The sequence below is a fragment of the Lemur catta genome, chromosome 16, assembly GCF_020740605.2.
Source record: "Lemur catta isolate mLemCat1 chromosome 16, mLemCat1.pri, whole genome shotgun sequence".
NCBI lineage: Eukaryota > Metazoa > Chordata > Mammalia > Primates > Lemuridae > Lemur > Lemur catta.
The window spans coordinates 5,349,550-5,362,981 of NC_059143.1; the positions used below are offsets into that span (position 1 = coordinate 5,349,550).

The following is a 13,432-nucleotide window of genomic DNA, read 5'->3' on the forward strand; positions in this document are numbered from 1 at the left end:
TCTGGTATTTCCCTGTATCTACAAAATTATCACTTCATGTGTGAATTTTTTTCTCAATAAATATAGCATTAATTCTTATTATATAAATAAAATATGATTAGTATTTTAAAAACCTGATCAATACCTAAAAACATATGAGGGAAATTCACATAATTTCTCTCTTTCTTTATTTCTTTTTTTTTAAAACCATCCCAAGCACAAGTACAGCACACGTAATTTCTGATAGCTACATTTACTGAGTGGTAAGTGAACTTCTAGTTCTATCCCATTTTTGATGATCGTATTTCTTCTTCCTTAGGTATGATGTTGCCATCTTTGACCTCATCTGTGTATTTCTTTGTGTTTTTGGGTCTGTGTACCTGGTGGTCCTGGTGCCGGACATTCGATCCATTGCTGTTCAGCTGTCTCTGTGTTCTGCTAGCTATTTTCACTGCTGGACACTTGATTGGACTTTATTTATACCAGTTCCAATTCTTTCAAGAAGCAGTTCCACCCAACGACTACTATGCAAGGTAAGAGAAATCTTTAAGACATTTCAAGGAGAGGATGTTCCCTCCCACCCCTTCAGGGCCTTGTTTGGCACTGTGAATTTGCAGGGGTTATTCTTGATTGCAGGCAACTGATGTATTAAGCAAAGATTTGGTGGGGGTGGGTGAGGCAGTCTAGCACTTTAATTTTATTGGGTGACACAGTCTAGAAGGAATCTGAAGAGGGTCTCCTCAGATGGAGGTGCTGCTGGGATGTGGAAGGAGGGGAGCTGGTGTTTGTAGTGTGCAGAACAGACACAGGATCTTGGCTGGGGAAAGAGATCCAGGAAGAACATTTTACACCAAGGAATAATAAAGATATGCCACAAGCATCCAGCTAGAAAGAGCTCTCATGGGCCCAATGTATGACCACAAATTGAGCATCAAAAATAATAACTAATTGGTTTTAAAAATTTAAAAATAAAAATACACAAGTCCATGGAGAGAGAGAGAGAGAAATCTAATAATTTGCTTCATTTGGAGATGTCTATTACACCAACTCCTTGCTGTGAAAATGGGAAATAAATAATCCAGCATTTACTTGGACTTTTTAGAAAGACTCTAGGCCTTTCTCAGTGAATGAGGGAAAACTCCTCTTTACAGGATAATGCCAGCTAATGAATAGGAAAGGAATAATAGAATTAGAAAATTAACATTCGTCAATCCTTAATGAAGTGTTTGATCATGGCTACCACCTAAAATCATTCCTTTGAAAGGTTGTTGTGATGTTTGCACAATGACAAAGTATAACCTCACCGATTGTTTTCTAATTGCAAAGGAAAAATCATAGTTTTTGAAGGTGGTCAACACCTTAACCAATTGACCAAAATTAACGTTACCAAAAATGGGATAGCTCTACATTTCACACCTGTCAATGTGATGCAATATATGAGATATACAGCATCACATTGTTAAGGCTTTTGACCTAACCTTTAGTTTACAGAAAATATAAAGGATAGGAAATAATTTAAGTGGCTCCACCAGAAAAACTATCAGAAAAATCCAGAATGTGGATTCTACAAGGCAAATGATCTGCTCTCGTCACAGATCAGCATCATGAAAAAATAGGTATGTGTAGAGAGAGAGGAGGCACAGGCTGTCTAGTTTAAAGGAGAACTAAGATACCTGACACACATATGAAGTATGGCTCTAGATTAGCATCTGGTTCAACAACAAATCTCTAAAACACAGTTTCGGGTTAAGTGAGGAAACTTTCAATATTCTTTGGATATCAGCTGAGAGTATAGAATTATTGCTAATTTCTTAGGTGTATGATGGTATTGTGGGTACACAGAAAAATGTCATTACATTAGGAGATAAATGGTGGATTATTTAGGGATAAAGTGCCATGATACTTGCAACTGTCAAATGGTTTAGCAACAAACACAATAGATACAATACATACATACATATATACTACTGATAGGTACACAGAGAGAAAGAGAAGATAAATAAAATTATTTAAACTAGGTGATCAGTGTGGGGTTATCTGTTGTCCTATTTGAACTTTTCTTTGTCTAAGGAAAGGTTCATAATCTAAAGTTACAGAGAAAAGACAGGGAACAGAAATGGTAGGAGAGGATGCAAATGTCAGCTGAAGACGGTGCCAGAATTCTCCTCTCTGCTGTGCCTCCAGGAAGTGGTATAGTAGTATTTGTCTTCTTGTTGAGAAATGAGGAACCTGCAACTTAAAAGAGCATGAATAATAGTATCACACCAGATCATTCTTTCAAGAGAGTCTATGTGGTTTTTATGTGATAGTAAGTATGAAGATGGAATGTGTGTGTGGGCCCTGTGGCCTTGCTTTCATTGGTTCATGTATAAAATTTGGCCAAAAAGCTAGTTACAGTTATGTCTACACAGTGCTTAAAAAGAAACAAACTGGTCAGTCAAATTCTAAATCCACTTAAATTCAATTAAAATAAAGTTGGTGTCCAACACACACACACACCTCCCTCTTTACCCTAATTCTAAATCCAGTTGGCTCAATTGATTGTATTAATATTAACCTGGAAACTCAAGAAGTATAATTCAGTTGAATAAGAGAAGAATTTTATACAGACACATTAAAACTGGGGAGACTTTTTAATGGTGCACATTCACATAATATTTATTTTAGGCAAAAGTGATTAAATGTTAATTTCAGTACAGACATTAGTTCTAGACTAACTGAATCCTTTCTTGGTTTCTTTTAGACATTCAATTTTTGGTTTATTGAACACATATAGAAAAAAAAAATGTCATGTACTGTTGAAAAGGCTGACTTTAGAAGGCTGCCTTAATTGGAAATGTAAATATCCCTGTAGTAGGGCAGCAGTTTTTTGTTTTGGGTTTCTTTTTTTTTTTTTTTTCTCCTTACTAGTTTAAGGATCTTTTCTGCCATCTAGAGGCTGACAATACAAACTACAAAGACTATTCAGTCACTGACAACACTGGTATAGATCAGGCAAACTTTCTCTGTAAAGGATCAGTTAGTAAATACTTTAGGCTTTGCAGACTATGCAGTCTCTGTCACAGTTCTTTCAAGAAGTCGTCATAGTTGCCAAAGCAGTTAGGACAAAGTGTAAAAATATAAGCATGGCTGCCTTCCAGTAAAACTATGCTTATGGACACTGAAATTTGAATTTCATATTCTTTTTACATTATATGTTATTTTTCTTTTAATTTTTTACAAACATTTAAAAATGTAAAAACCATTATCAGTTTATAAGCTGTACCGAAACAGGCATTGGACTAGACTTGGCCCACAGGCCATAGTTTGCCATCCTATAGTATGGAGATTAACAGTTCTAATATTATGATAACTTATCATATCTGTTTTTCATTTGAATTGTCACAAACTTAAATTTATTATAATTTATTACAGACATTTTATAGATAATCCCTTTTATAGTTTAAAAGATCTGTTACTGCAATCTCATAGTTATTAGGAGTTAGGTAGTGGCCAAGCAAGGTGGCTCATGTCTATAAACCCATCATTTTGGAAGCTGAGGTAGTAGGATTGCTTGAGGCCAGGAGTTTGAGACCAGCCTGGGCAACATAGCAAGACCTTATCTCTACAAAAAATAAGAAAAATCAGCTGGGTATGAATGTGTACTCCTATAGTCCCAGCTACTCAGGAGGCTGAGGCAGGAGGATCGCTTGAGCCCAGGAGTTCAAAGCTGCGGTAACCTATGATCAGGCCACTGCACTCCAGCCTGGACCACTGTCTCAAAAATATAAAGTGAAGTTAAGTTGCTTATCAGGGTGTCAGGGTATAGAAACTTTGAGCTAAACAAAGCAATATATAAACTTTCTTGTTGTAGATTTTTTCCCCATTAACTTGGTGATAACAGGATATCATTGTATTTTATTCCTTTAAAACTTAGAAATTAACATCTTTAAAACAATAACATTTTCCTAAGGCTTAATTTCAATGTATTGTTATTAACTCCAAACTCTCAATTGGAAGAAAACAAACTGGAGACTAGCAAAAAAAAAAAAAAATCTTGTGGAGATGTTTGTCAAAAATTCATAACCACAGAGACTCCAGCCCTTATATCCAGCTTCTGGATAAAGCTGCCCTTAAAATAGTGCAAACAATTTTTATCTTCTTGTAAGCTTTCAAATGGGCTCTCTGGTGAGATTTAACCTTATTTTTAGAAACACTGAATTGATTTTTTTTTGTCATTAGTATAATACATGTTTGTTGGTGATTATTTGGGAAAAAAAGAATAAGGGGAAAAACACTTTTTAAAAATGTAATCCTAACTCCCAGAAATATACACTATTGCTTTTTGGCCTATATTTTTCCAGTATCTTTCATATGCATATATGTGTTTTTTAAAACAAATTTTAAATCATATTGCACATACTGTTTTACAACATGCTTTACTCACTGAAGCTATGCATTTTGTATGTTATAAAATGTTCTTTTAAGATGTGATTTTCATAGGCTGTAAAGTGTTTCTTTGTGTAGCTGTTATAACTTAGTCAGTCCCTGAATTTTGACCATGTCGATTGTTTCTCATTTTTGTTCTCATGAATAGTGCTGTGATGTGTACTCACAATACTTCTAAATCTAAACAAAACTCATGCTGAGCAAGTTGCAACCCCATGTTCTCTTGATTGTGAAAGACCCTCTGCGGGGCTGTGAAGTGCTGGCTTCTGCTGGAGCATGCAGAGGTTTCAAGGTCCCAGGCCAACATTATGTTAATTTACTGGGGCTCGATGCCGTCACCATGCAGAGGTTGTAAACTGAAATCCCATGCCTACGTACGTGCACACAGATCGGGATTTCATTTTTTTTCTTTAACCCAATGGCCACAAGAGATTATCTGCTTCCTTCCAGCTTCAGCCAGACCTGCTGTAGAATTTTTCCGTTACTTTTATCTAGGAGAAGTAGGAATTAGGGATTCCCTTCCATTTGTGCATACAGCCATGGCTTGACCATATTTTCTGAAACAAAATTCAAGACACATTATTTAACAGTTATGAGTGTATTTATGGAAAGCTTAAGACACTATATCTGAACTTAAGATTATTCTTCCCAAATTTGAAATGCTATAGTCTAGTATAACCATAAAAGAATTGACATTTCAGAATTTGATCCAGCAAAGTAAAGCTTCAAAACTAATCCATACAACTAAATGTAAGACCAGTAATATACTATTCAAAATAGTCTGTTTAATAAAACAGAGCCCCATTACAACTGGTTATTCTGGCATGTCTCCCTAAGGAAAATGGTGAACCAAACAAAGTTTGCCTTAGCTAATGCAAAGTGTAGGTAGTCTCCCTTCTAAAGGTCTTGTATTTTTCACAGGGAATTTCTGTAGACAGAAAACACCTTAAATTTTGAAAGACAGGAAACAAGAATGGACGAATTAAAGTCTGGGTGTTGATTTTCAGATTCCCCCAGTTCTATGTGTGCATGTCTTCACCTGTTTCCTACCTGTAGGCTGGCCAAGTTTATGGATCCGGGAGTGTTGGACAACTTCTGTGCTGTGGGCTTCCTGCACTGAAAGCATTGACAGTGCGCTGAGCAGAGGACAGGGACAACGGTGGGAGGACCCAACTTGTGCTTCACCTCTGTGTGTCCCTAAGAGGCTTTAGCACACACTTAGGGGTGATAAATTTATTTTTCTCCACTCATTGGTGACTTCTATCAAGAGCCAATTTTAATAATTTGGCCACACACTACTGACTGTTTCCTAGTGAAGATGTTACCTAATGTAATTCTGAGGTGAATTCATCTAAAAACAATCCTCTACAACAAGTGGGCTTTTCTTTTGTTTGTTTTTTATCTTGAGTTGTCTGGATAATTCAGGCAAAAGTTCTGAAGTAGGTACGAGTGGTGCATGACAGGAGACTGAGATGAATGTCTGTCATTTTTCTCATCACAGTATAATTAGACACTTGGAACCCATACATTTATTTCTCAATCCTATTGAGCATTTTGCACATGCTAAGCACTGAAATGAATATGTGACTTTGAATAATTCTTTAAGTTGTCTCTGCTAATCTTTGGCAGTCATTCCAACCCCTAAACTTTCTCTAGATTATTCACAAGAATCACTGCAGGGTGGGACTTGTTGATCAAGTTCAATTGTTTTGCCGCTTTCTTTACTTTAAATTGTGATGTTTGAAAATGAAAGCATGAGAAGGAATGGGAAAGATTCTTGGGCCATTCTCTGTGAAAATAACATTGTCTTTTAAATAAGTATACAATGATTTGTCCTGTGACCTTTTTTATCTCTTATTTCAATAAATCATGATGATTAGAAAATGAATTATGTTTAGTGAAGGAAAAGCTCATGTTTATTTTAAGGTTAAAACAATGTAAAAAAACAAACAGAAAAATCTAAAACTCCAGCAGAGTGAGTTTAGTCTATGACAAACAAGAAAAATGTTTAAAAAAACACCAAAAGTATAATATCACTTATAATATTTATACTATTTTTATAACAGTCATAAAATATCAATTATATGTAAGGAAAAATAAAGGCCTCCATGCTGTGTGTCTTTTTCTTCTTGTTTAGAGAAGCCAGTGGGGCCTTTAGAAAATGAAAGAAACCAATCAGTTCCTCTGTTAGGTCTAGGGCAGTCTGCTTTGCAAGCAGTTACATAATCCAGGTTATTTAAACAACTGCACTTTTGCCGCCTAGCCCAGGGTTGCCAGGGTGTGCCTGTCTTGCTTTAGAGTGATCTGAGGTTTAATAAACAGAAACAGCACAGAAAGACTAAATCGTTTTTAATGGAGACCAGTTGGCAAGAACTTCATCTGAAAACAGTCCAGTGTGTGGGGAAAAATAAATGTAAAGCATGTAATTTTAATGCTAAGGGATGTAAATTAACCAAGTTAACACTTTTCCTTCACCTTTGGGTTAAAAGATGGTACTGGCAGTAATCTCTAGTGTAGTTTAATTAAAGGTGGTGGGTGTTAATAATGACAAGCCAACTGTTGGTTTCATTTTGAAAAGATTCTTAGTGATTAAGTGACTTTTTCTATAGGTCTCATTCAGAGTTCACTTGTGCTTATCTGAAAGGTGGAAAATAGGAGCCAAAAGAGAAATTAATTGGCTTTCCACATTTCAATAAATGGAAAATCAGTCGAACTTAACTACTTGAACCTTGAGTCCATTTGGACCTTGTGATCACTTGGGGGCATATGTAGGTGTGGTGTGGACCCAGGATCCCAGGGCAATGGGGTGTCCTGCCCAGCCACCACACTTGAAATTTTGTGCTCATTGTATACTGAAGCAGCTGCAGCTTCTGACCAAGCCAGCCCATCTTTGCCCAGGTCGTCTGTCCACCCCTTTCGGAATTTCAGCCCGTATTACATGTTGTAGACCAGATTTCTGTCCTTTTGCCTATTGAGGGCATTTCCCAGGAAGAGTCTCCCTTTCAGTTTTCATAGAGAACATGCCTTATTCTCTGTGGGCACCTAGAATGCCCCTCAGTTGACCAAATTCTGCAACTCATTCCAGAGGGCCCATAGCTAGGAGAGCTGCTCACCTGCAGACACCTGCCCACAGATCAGGGCCGCTCTGCCCAGCTGCTCTCATCCTGGCCATCAAGGGTCAAATGGCTTCATTCTCTTAATAATATGATCTTAAGAGGATTACACTAATGCTCGTAAGCTCGTTGTCTGGAGTCCAGCAGTCAGGATTGAGTCTTGACCCTGCTACTTTCTAGGCAGAGCACCTGGGCAAATCCTTGTTTAAACTCTCAATGCCTCTGTTTCCTTAGCTGTAAAATTGGGATGAAAATAGTTAATAGCTGGCTCACAGTGGGAGCATTGTATCATATGGGAGAATGTATACCAAGTGCTTGGCAATGTGAAGGGTGCTTATAAAACAGGCACTGTTTTTTATTATTGTAGCCATCGACATTTTTATTACTCAAACTCACTTCCTCATTTCTAACAGTTCTAGCCTCATCTCAGGGAACACTTTTAGTTCCCTGAGCTCATGAATCGATTTTACCCCTTGTACTGTTTTCTTCCCTGGAAATGTCCTTATCTGCTTACTGATCTCACTGGCTCCTCAAATCCTACCTCGAGCACCTCTTTTGGGAACCTTCCATGTTCCTCCTGTGAGGAACAAGAATTGTCTCCTAGGCAGTTACCCTATGCAGACTTGTTTCCTAGCACCTGCTGTAGTGGAACATAGTAATCTGTTCATGCATGTGTCTGCCCCACTAGGTCGTGGTTCTTGAGGGCTATGATTGGCCCCTTTTGGCCTCAGTACTCTCAGGATCTAACACTGCTGATTACACATTGGGCTCTCAGGAACTCCCAGCTTGTTTTCTCACTCGGTTTCCTAAAACCCTTGTATTTTATCTCCTTGTGTATCAGAATAATCTAACGCTTGCTTCTCCTAAAGTCTAAGCCCCAGATGTGGCTACTGACTATAAGATGAATGGACAAATTACTTTTCAAAAAGGTCACTGTCAATTTTTATACACCCACTGTCCTTCCACTGCCCTGGTCTGTGGTCCCTGTCCAATGATTACTGACCATCAAGCTCAGCTTAGAAAACTAAGCAAGGTATGTAGCCATGGTTCCTTAAGTGTAGTGTTGGCAAATATTTAGTTTTTTCTTTAGGAAAATAATGGTTTTGAATTTATTCATTTAGAAAACTCAAAGATAGCTTTATCCCTGATGACTAAAATAAATATGGATAAGTAGTAAATAGCTTTTACTTTTGAAGACATTAGGGATTTCAGTTCATATTTAATATGTTTTTCAGAGACCAGGTTTGCTTTCTATTGTCAAGGGACTTTGGGTAATGTTTCTTAATTTGGGGGTCTTAGTCTTGAAAATGGAACTAAGATAGCCGCCCCAGAGTGGTGTGGAGTGGTGAGTATTAGTGAGATAATGTGCACAATGGGCTGACAGTGCCTGGTAATTAGGAGTCAGTCAAGAAATGTTAGTTCCATTTTCTTTTTGTAGTTTTTTATGTAGAAAACATACACAGTGTGATTTTTTTGTTAAATAAACTGTTATATGTGAGGGTTAAATCAGGATGTTTTTCTGTATCTACTGATTTCCAATTTATGTAGCATGTAGTAGTTCAGTAAAATTCAATCAAACAAAATAACTCTTCTTTTGTCTTCTCTTAAAAGTCTCACCAACATCATTGTATTACTGATAGAAAAAAATAGTCCTGTCTCTGAAAGAATCTAGTACTGTTTAATTCTGTTTCTTAGTATTCTCACTATGAAACAAAACATATTCCTAAACAAAACTAAGTTAAAGTTATGTGTGTGTGTGTATGTGTGTGTGTGCCTGCAGACCAATGAGCTGCCAATGAAGATAAGAGATTAGCTTTGAAAATGTGAACCAAGAGGCTTTGTTTTCCTCTTCCAAGTTTTCTCTAAAGAAGCTTTCAACTAAGAAAATTTGACAAATGTTTTCAAAACCTGCTAATTTACTCATTACTAGCATAATTAGTATACTGTTTTTCTTAACAGCTTTACTGAGGTATAATTGATATACAGTAAATTGTACATATTTAAAGTGTACTATTTATTTATTTATTTATTTTGAGACAGGATCTTGCTCTGTCACCCAGGCTAGAGTGCTAGAGTGCATTGGTGTCATCATAGTTCATTGCGACCTCAAACTCCTGGCCTCAAGCAATCCTTCTGCATCAGCCTCTGGAGTAGCTGGGACTAAAGACATGCACAACCACACCCAGATAATTTTTCTGTTTTCTTGTAGTGATGAGGTCTCACTCCTGCTCAGGCTGGTCTCAAACTCCTGACCTCAAGCGATCCTCCAGCCTTGTCCTCCCAGAGTTCTAGGATTACAGGTGTGAGCCACTGAGCCTGGCCTAATGTGTACAATTTAAATATACACACATGCAATGGGGATAAGTATAATAGTACCTTCCCCATAGGCTTTTTATGGATATGAAATGAGTTAGTATTCTTAAAACAATACCTGGCACATATTGAGAACTGTGAGGGGGTGTGTGTTAAATAAATTTGTCCTAATAGTTAATTAGTTATTCAGCATTTCATTAGAACTTTGATAACATATAAGTATAGTTTGTCACATATCTTATTTTTAAACTTTAAGTTCAAACATGCATTTTGGTTTTAGGCAATATAATTTTAGGTGCTGCGACATGACTTAGAAATTGCCATCATTTTTTGGTTAGTTACTTTGTATGAGTCACTGTGCTTAGTGTACTGTATTTCTTATTTAATTCTCATAATAACCAAATGAGGCAGGGACTGTTATTTTTATGTCCATTTTTAAAAAAACAAAACTGAAACTTACAGAGGTTAAATAACATGTCAAAGCCACATGTCTATTAAATGACAGAACCAGGATTTGAGCTCAATTCTGTCTGACCCGTAACTTGTGCCCTTATGAGCAAAATGAGCAGAATCACCTTCATAAAATGTAAGCCCATGTAGTATATGCTTCCTCTGCCTTTCTAGAATATTTATGAACAATTCCTTCCTTCTACTCAGTTGCGTAACAATTTTGTGGCAAACCAGCCTTTGCCTTTTCTCACATAGAGGTCCTGGAGCTCAGCAATCTGAGCCGTGTGAGAGACATCTGTAGGCATAATGTCAGGAGCAGCCAATTGGTCTGGACCTAATAGGTGTGGACTGAGCTAGTCCTTTTGGATTCATAGCAGTCAGATCTTGGCAAGGAGCACTGCCAGAGGATTCTCCTGGCAACTCAACATCAAGAACTGCATTTCATTTATCTTTGTGTTCCCTCAGTATCTGCTACTATGTCCAGCACTCCCTGGGATCCAGTGGAAGCTTGCTAAGTGAAAAAAAATGACACTTTTTACATTTTTAGTCTCTTAAAATGAGAAGGAGAATAAAGATTAGGCATAGTTCACAATTATGCTTTTTTTAAATTTTCTCCAAATGATTGTTATTTATGGACATATCACAAACTATGCCTGGATGGTACATTTAGGTTCTTTCAGCTTTAAAAATTAATAGCAAATTAGTGACAGTAGAATTTCTTGTGGTAGAAAGATTGACTGTTCAAGTTAACAGTGTATGAAAAATAAAATGTAAAGAGATTTTTTGAGAAAAGGCATTTTAGAACAAAAAAAGTATTCAGTAAGACATTTTATTGCAAAGTATAATCATCTTGTTTGTTGGAGTTATGATCCTCATCTACATTCTGGATTTCAATTGATCGCAGCAACACCTCATCAATTTTTCAGTTCAATTGTAGATAAGCCAATTTGGCTGCCTCATGAAGTATTTTGAGAATAAATATACTGAAATATATTGCCTCCTAACTGCTTGGATTCTTAAAGTTCAAAATGTTGCTTATACAGTAATTTCTGCTATTGTATCTGCTTTTTAGTTCCAAGGAACCATGACTCAAAGATTAGAGATCAGCTCTGAAAATGTGAACCAAGATGCTTTGTTTTTCTCTTCAGAGTTTCTCTAAAGAAGCTTTCTGCTAAGAAAATTTGACAAATTTTGTAAACTTGATAGTTACTCATTATTGGTATAATTAGTGTATTATTTTTCTTAACAGGTTTATTGAGGTATAATTGATATATGTTAACTGCACATACCTAAAGTATACAGTTTAGTAAGTTTTGACATAAACACATCCACAAAACTATCACCACAACAAGATAATGTCTTAGTCAATTTTGTGTTGCTATAAACGAATATCTGAGACTGTAATTTATAAAGAAAAGAAGTTTACAAGGCTCAAGTTTTTGTAGGCTGTACAACAAGCATGGCACCAGCATCTGCTTCTGGTGGGGGCCTCAGACTGCTTCCACTCATGGTGTAAGGGGAAGGGGAGCTGACATGTGCAGAGATCATATGTCAAGAGAGGAAGCAAGAGAGAGAGGGGAGTTGCTAGGCTCTTTTTAACAACCAGCTCTGAGGGAACTAACAGAGGGAGAACTCACTCACCACCACCCCCACCAGAGCACATTAATCTGTTTACGTGAGATCCACCCCCATGACCCAAACACTTCCCAGTAGGCCCCACCTTCAACATTGGGGATCAAATTTCAACATGAAATTTGGAGGGCACAGGCATCCAAACTAAATCTCATAAAAAATAAATTAGTGGAGTTACAAACCAAAATTCTACTACTACCAGCTTTTATAATTATCCATGTATTTACTTTTAATGGAGATCTTTATTTCTTCGCACAGCTTCAAGTTACTGTCCTTTCATTTCAACCTGAAGGACTCCCTGTAGTATTTTTTGCAGGACAAGACTTCCTCAGCTTTTGTTTATCTTGGAATGTCTTAATTGCTCCCTTAATTTTGAAGGTCAGTTTTGCCAAATATAGAATTCTTGGTTGACGATTTTGTTTTTTTTCTTTCACCACTTTAAATATATCAACCCACTGCCTCTGGCCTGAAAATTCTCTGATGAGAAATGAATCAATAATCTTATTGAAGATCCCTTGTATATGATGAGTAACTTCTCTCTTGCTACATCCAAAATTTAGCTGCCTTGATCTTCCCAAACACTCCTCAACTACAAGCTACAAATGTTCAACTCCAAGAACTTGCCAGACTCTTCCTGGGTTTCTATCCCAGCACCAGGGGAAGAATTTAGTGCTGTAAACTTTCTTAATGCAGTAAGCTTGGGCCATTTTAGGGATTATCTTGTTTTTCTCTCATCCCTCAGAGATTATTGTCCTCATTGCCTGATGTGCCGTGTCTACTAAATCACTGTTTCACATAATTTTGGTTGTTCCAAGCACGAAGGTAAATCTAATCACTTTGACTTACCCTGACCAGAAATAAAGTTCTATGGAATTACTGGTGCTAATGACTGTTCAGAATTTGTTTATTCCTTCCTCTATAAGTCATCCCAGATCCTGATGCTGGCAAACACATTAAGGAACCTTTTCTCTATCCACAGCCACATTCTGCTCTCCTTATAACCTGTATCCAACTAGTGTATCTGTACCCTTACTGATGGGAAGGAGTTGAGTAATAATCTGAACAACTAATTAAAATTCACTAGGCAAGAAGAATGCATGTTTTCTAACATTTTTTCTTGCTGCTCTGGAGGATCTGGTCTCCAGCCCCCAAATGTAGCTATCAGGAAGAATCTGGCAACAGTGGCAGCTATGAGCCTAGTTCAGAGAAGAGACCTAATCTGTTTATGTTGAATGCCTTTTAAAATGACTTAGTGGATTCAATTCCAGTATTGTTTGATCATATATTTTCTGAGAGGTGGGCTAAAATTATCCTTTTACTGTCAAAATTAGATGTTTTGGCTACTTGTTTACAAACTATAAATAGATTACTTGTATTGAGCTAGATTTTTCTCACCTATTATTAAAGGGACAGGTTTCACTTAAAATTGTAGTAGAATCATACCTGAAGTTAATGTTGATGGAAAAATGTTGTGGTCACTTTCCTGGCTACTGCTACTAAGAATAAAAAATAAAAAG

General features: G+C 36.9%; 1 protein-coding gene across 2 annotated transcripts in view; it reads left to right on the forward strand.

Annotated features, from left to right (window-relative positions):
* The window catches only part of PIEZO2 (piezo type mechanosensitive ion channel component 2), a 441,466-nt gene that overhangs the window by 270,077 nt on the left and 157,957 nt on the right, over nucleotides 1-13,432 (forward strand). For both annotated transcript variants that reach the window (XM_045527221.1, XM_045527222.1), the window contains exon 7: nucleotides 299-512. In XM_045527221.1, coding sequence (XP_045383177.1) covers nucleotides 299-512 — 214 coding nt within the window. The remainder of the gene's footprint in view (nucleotides 1-298; nucleotides 513-13,432) is intronic.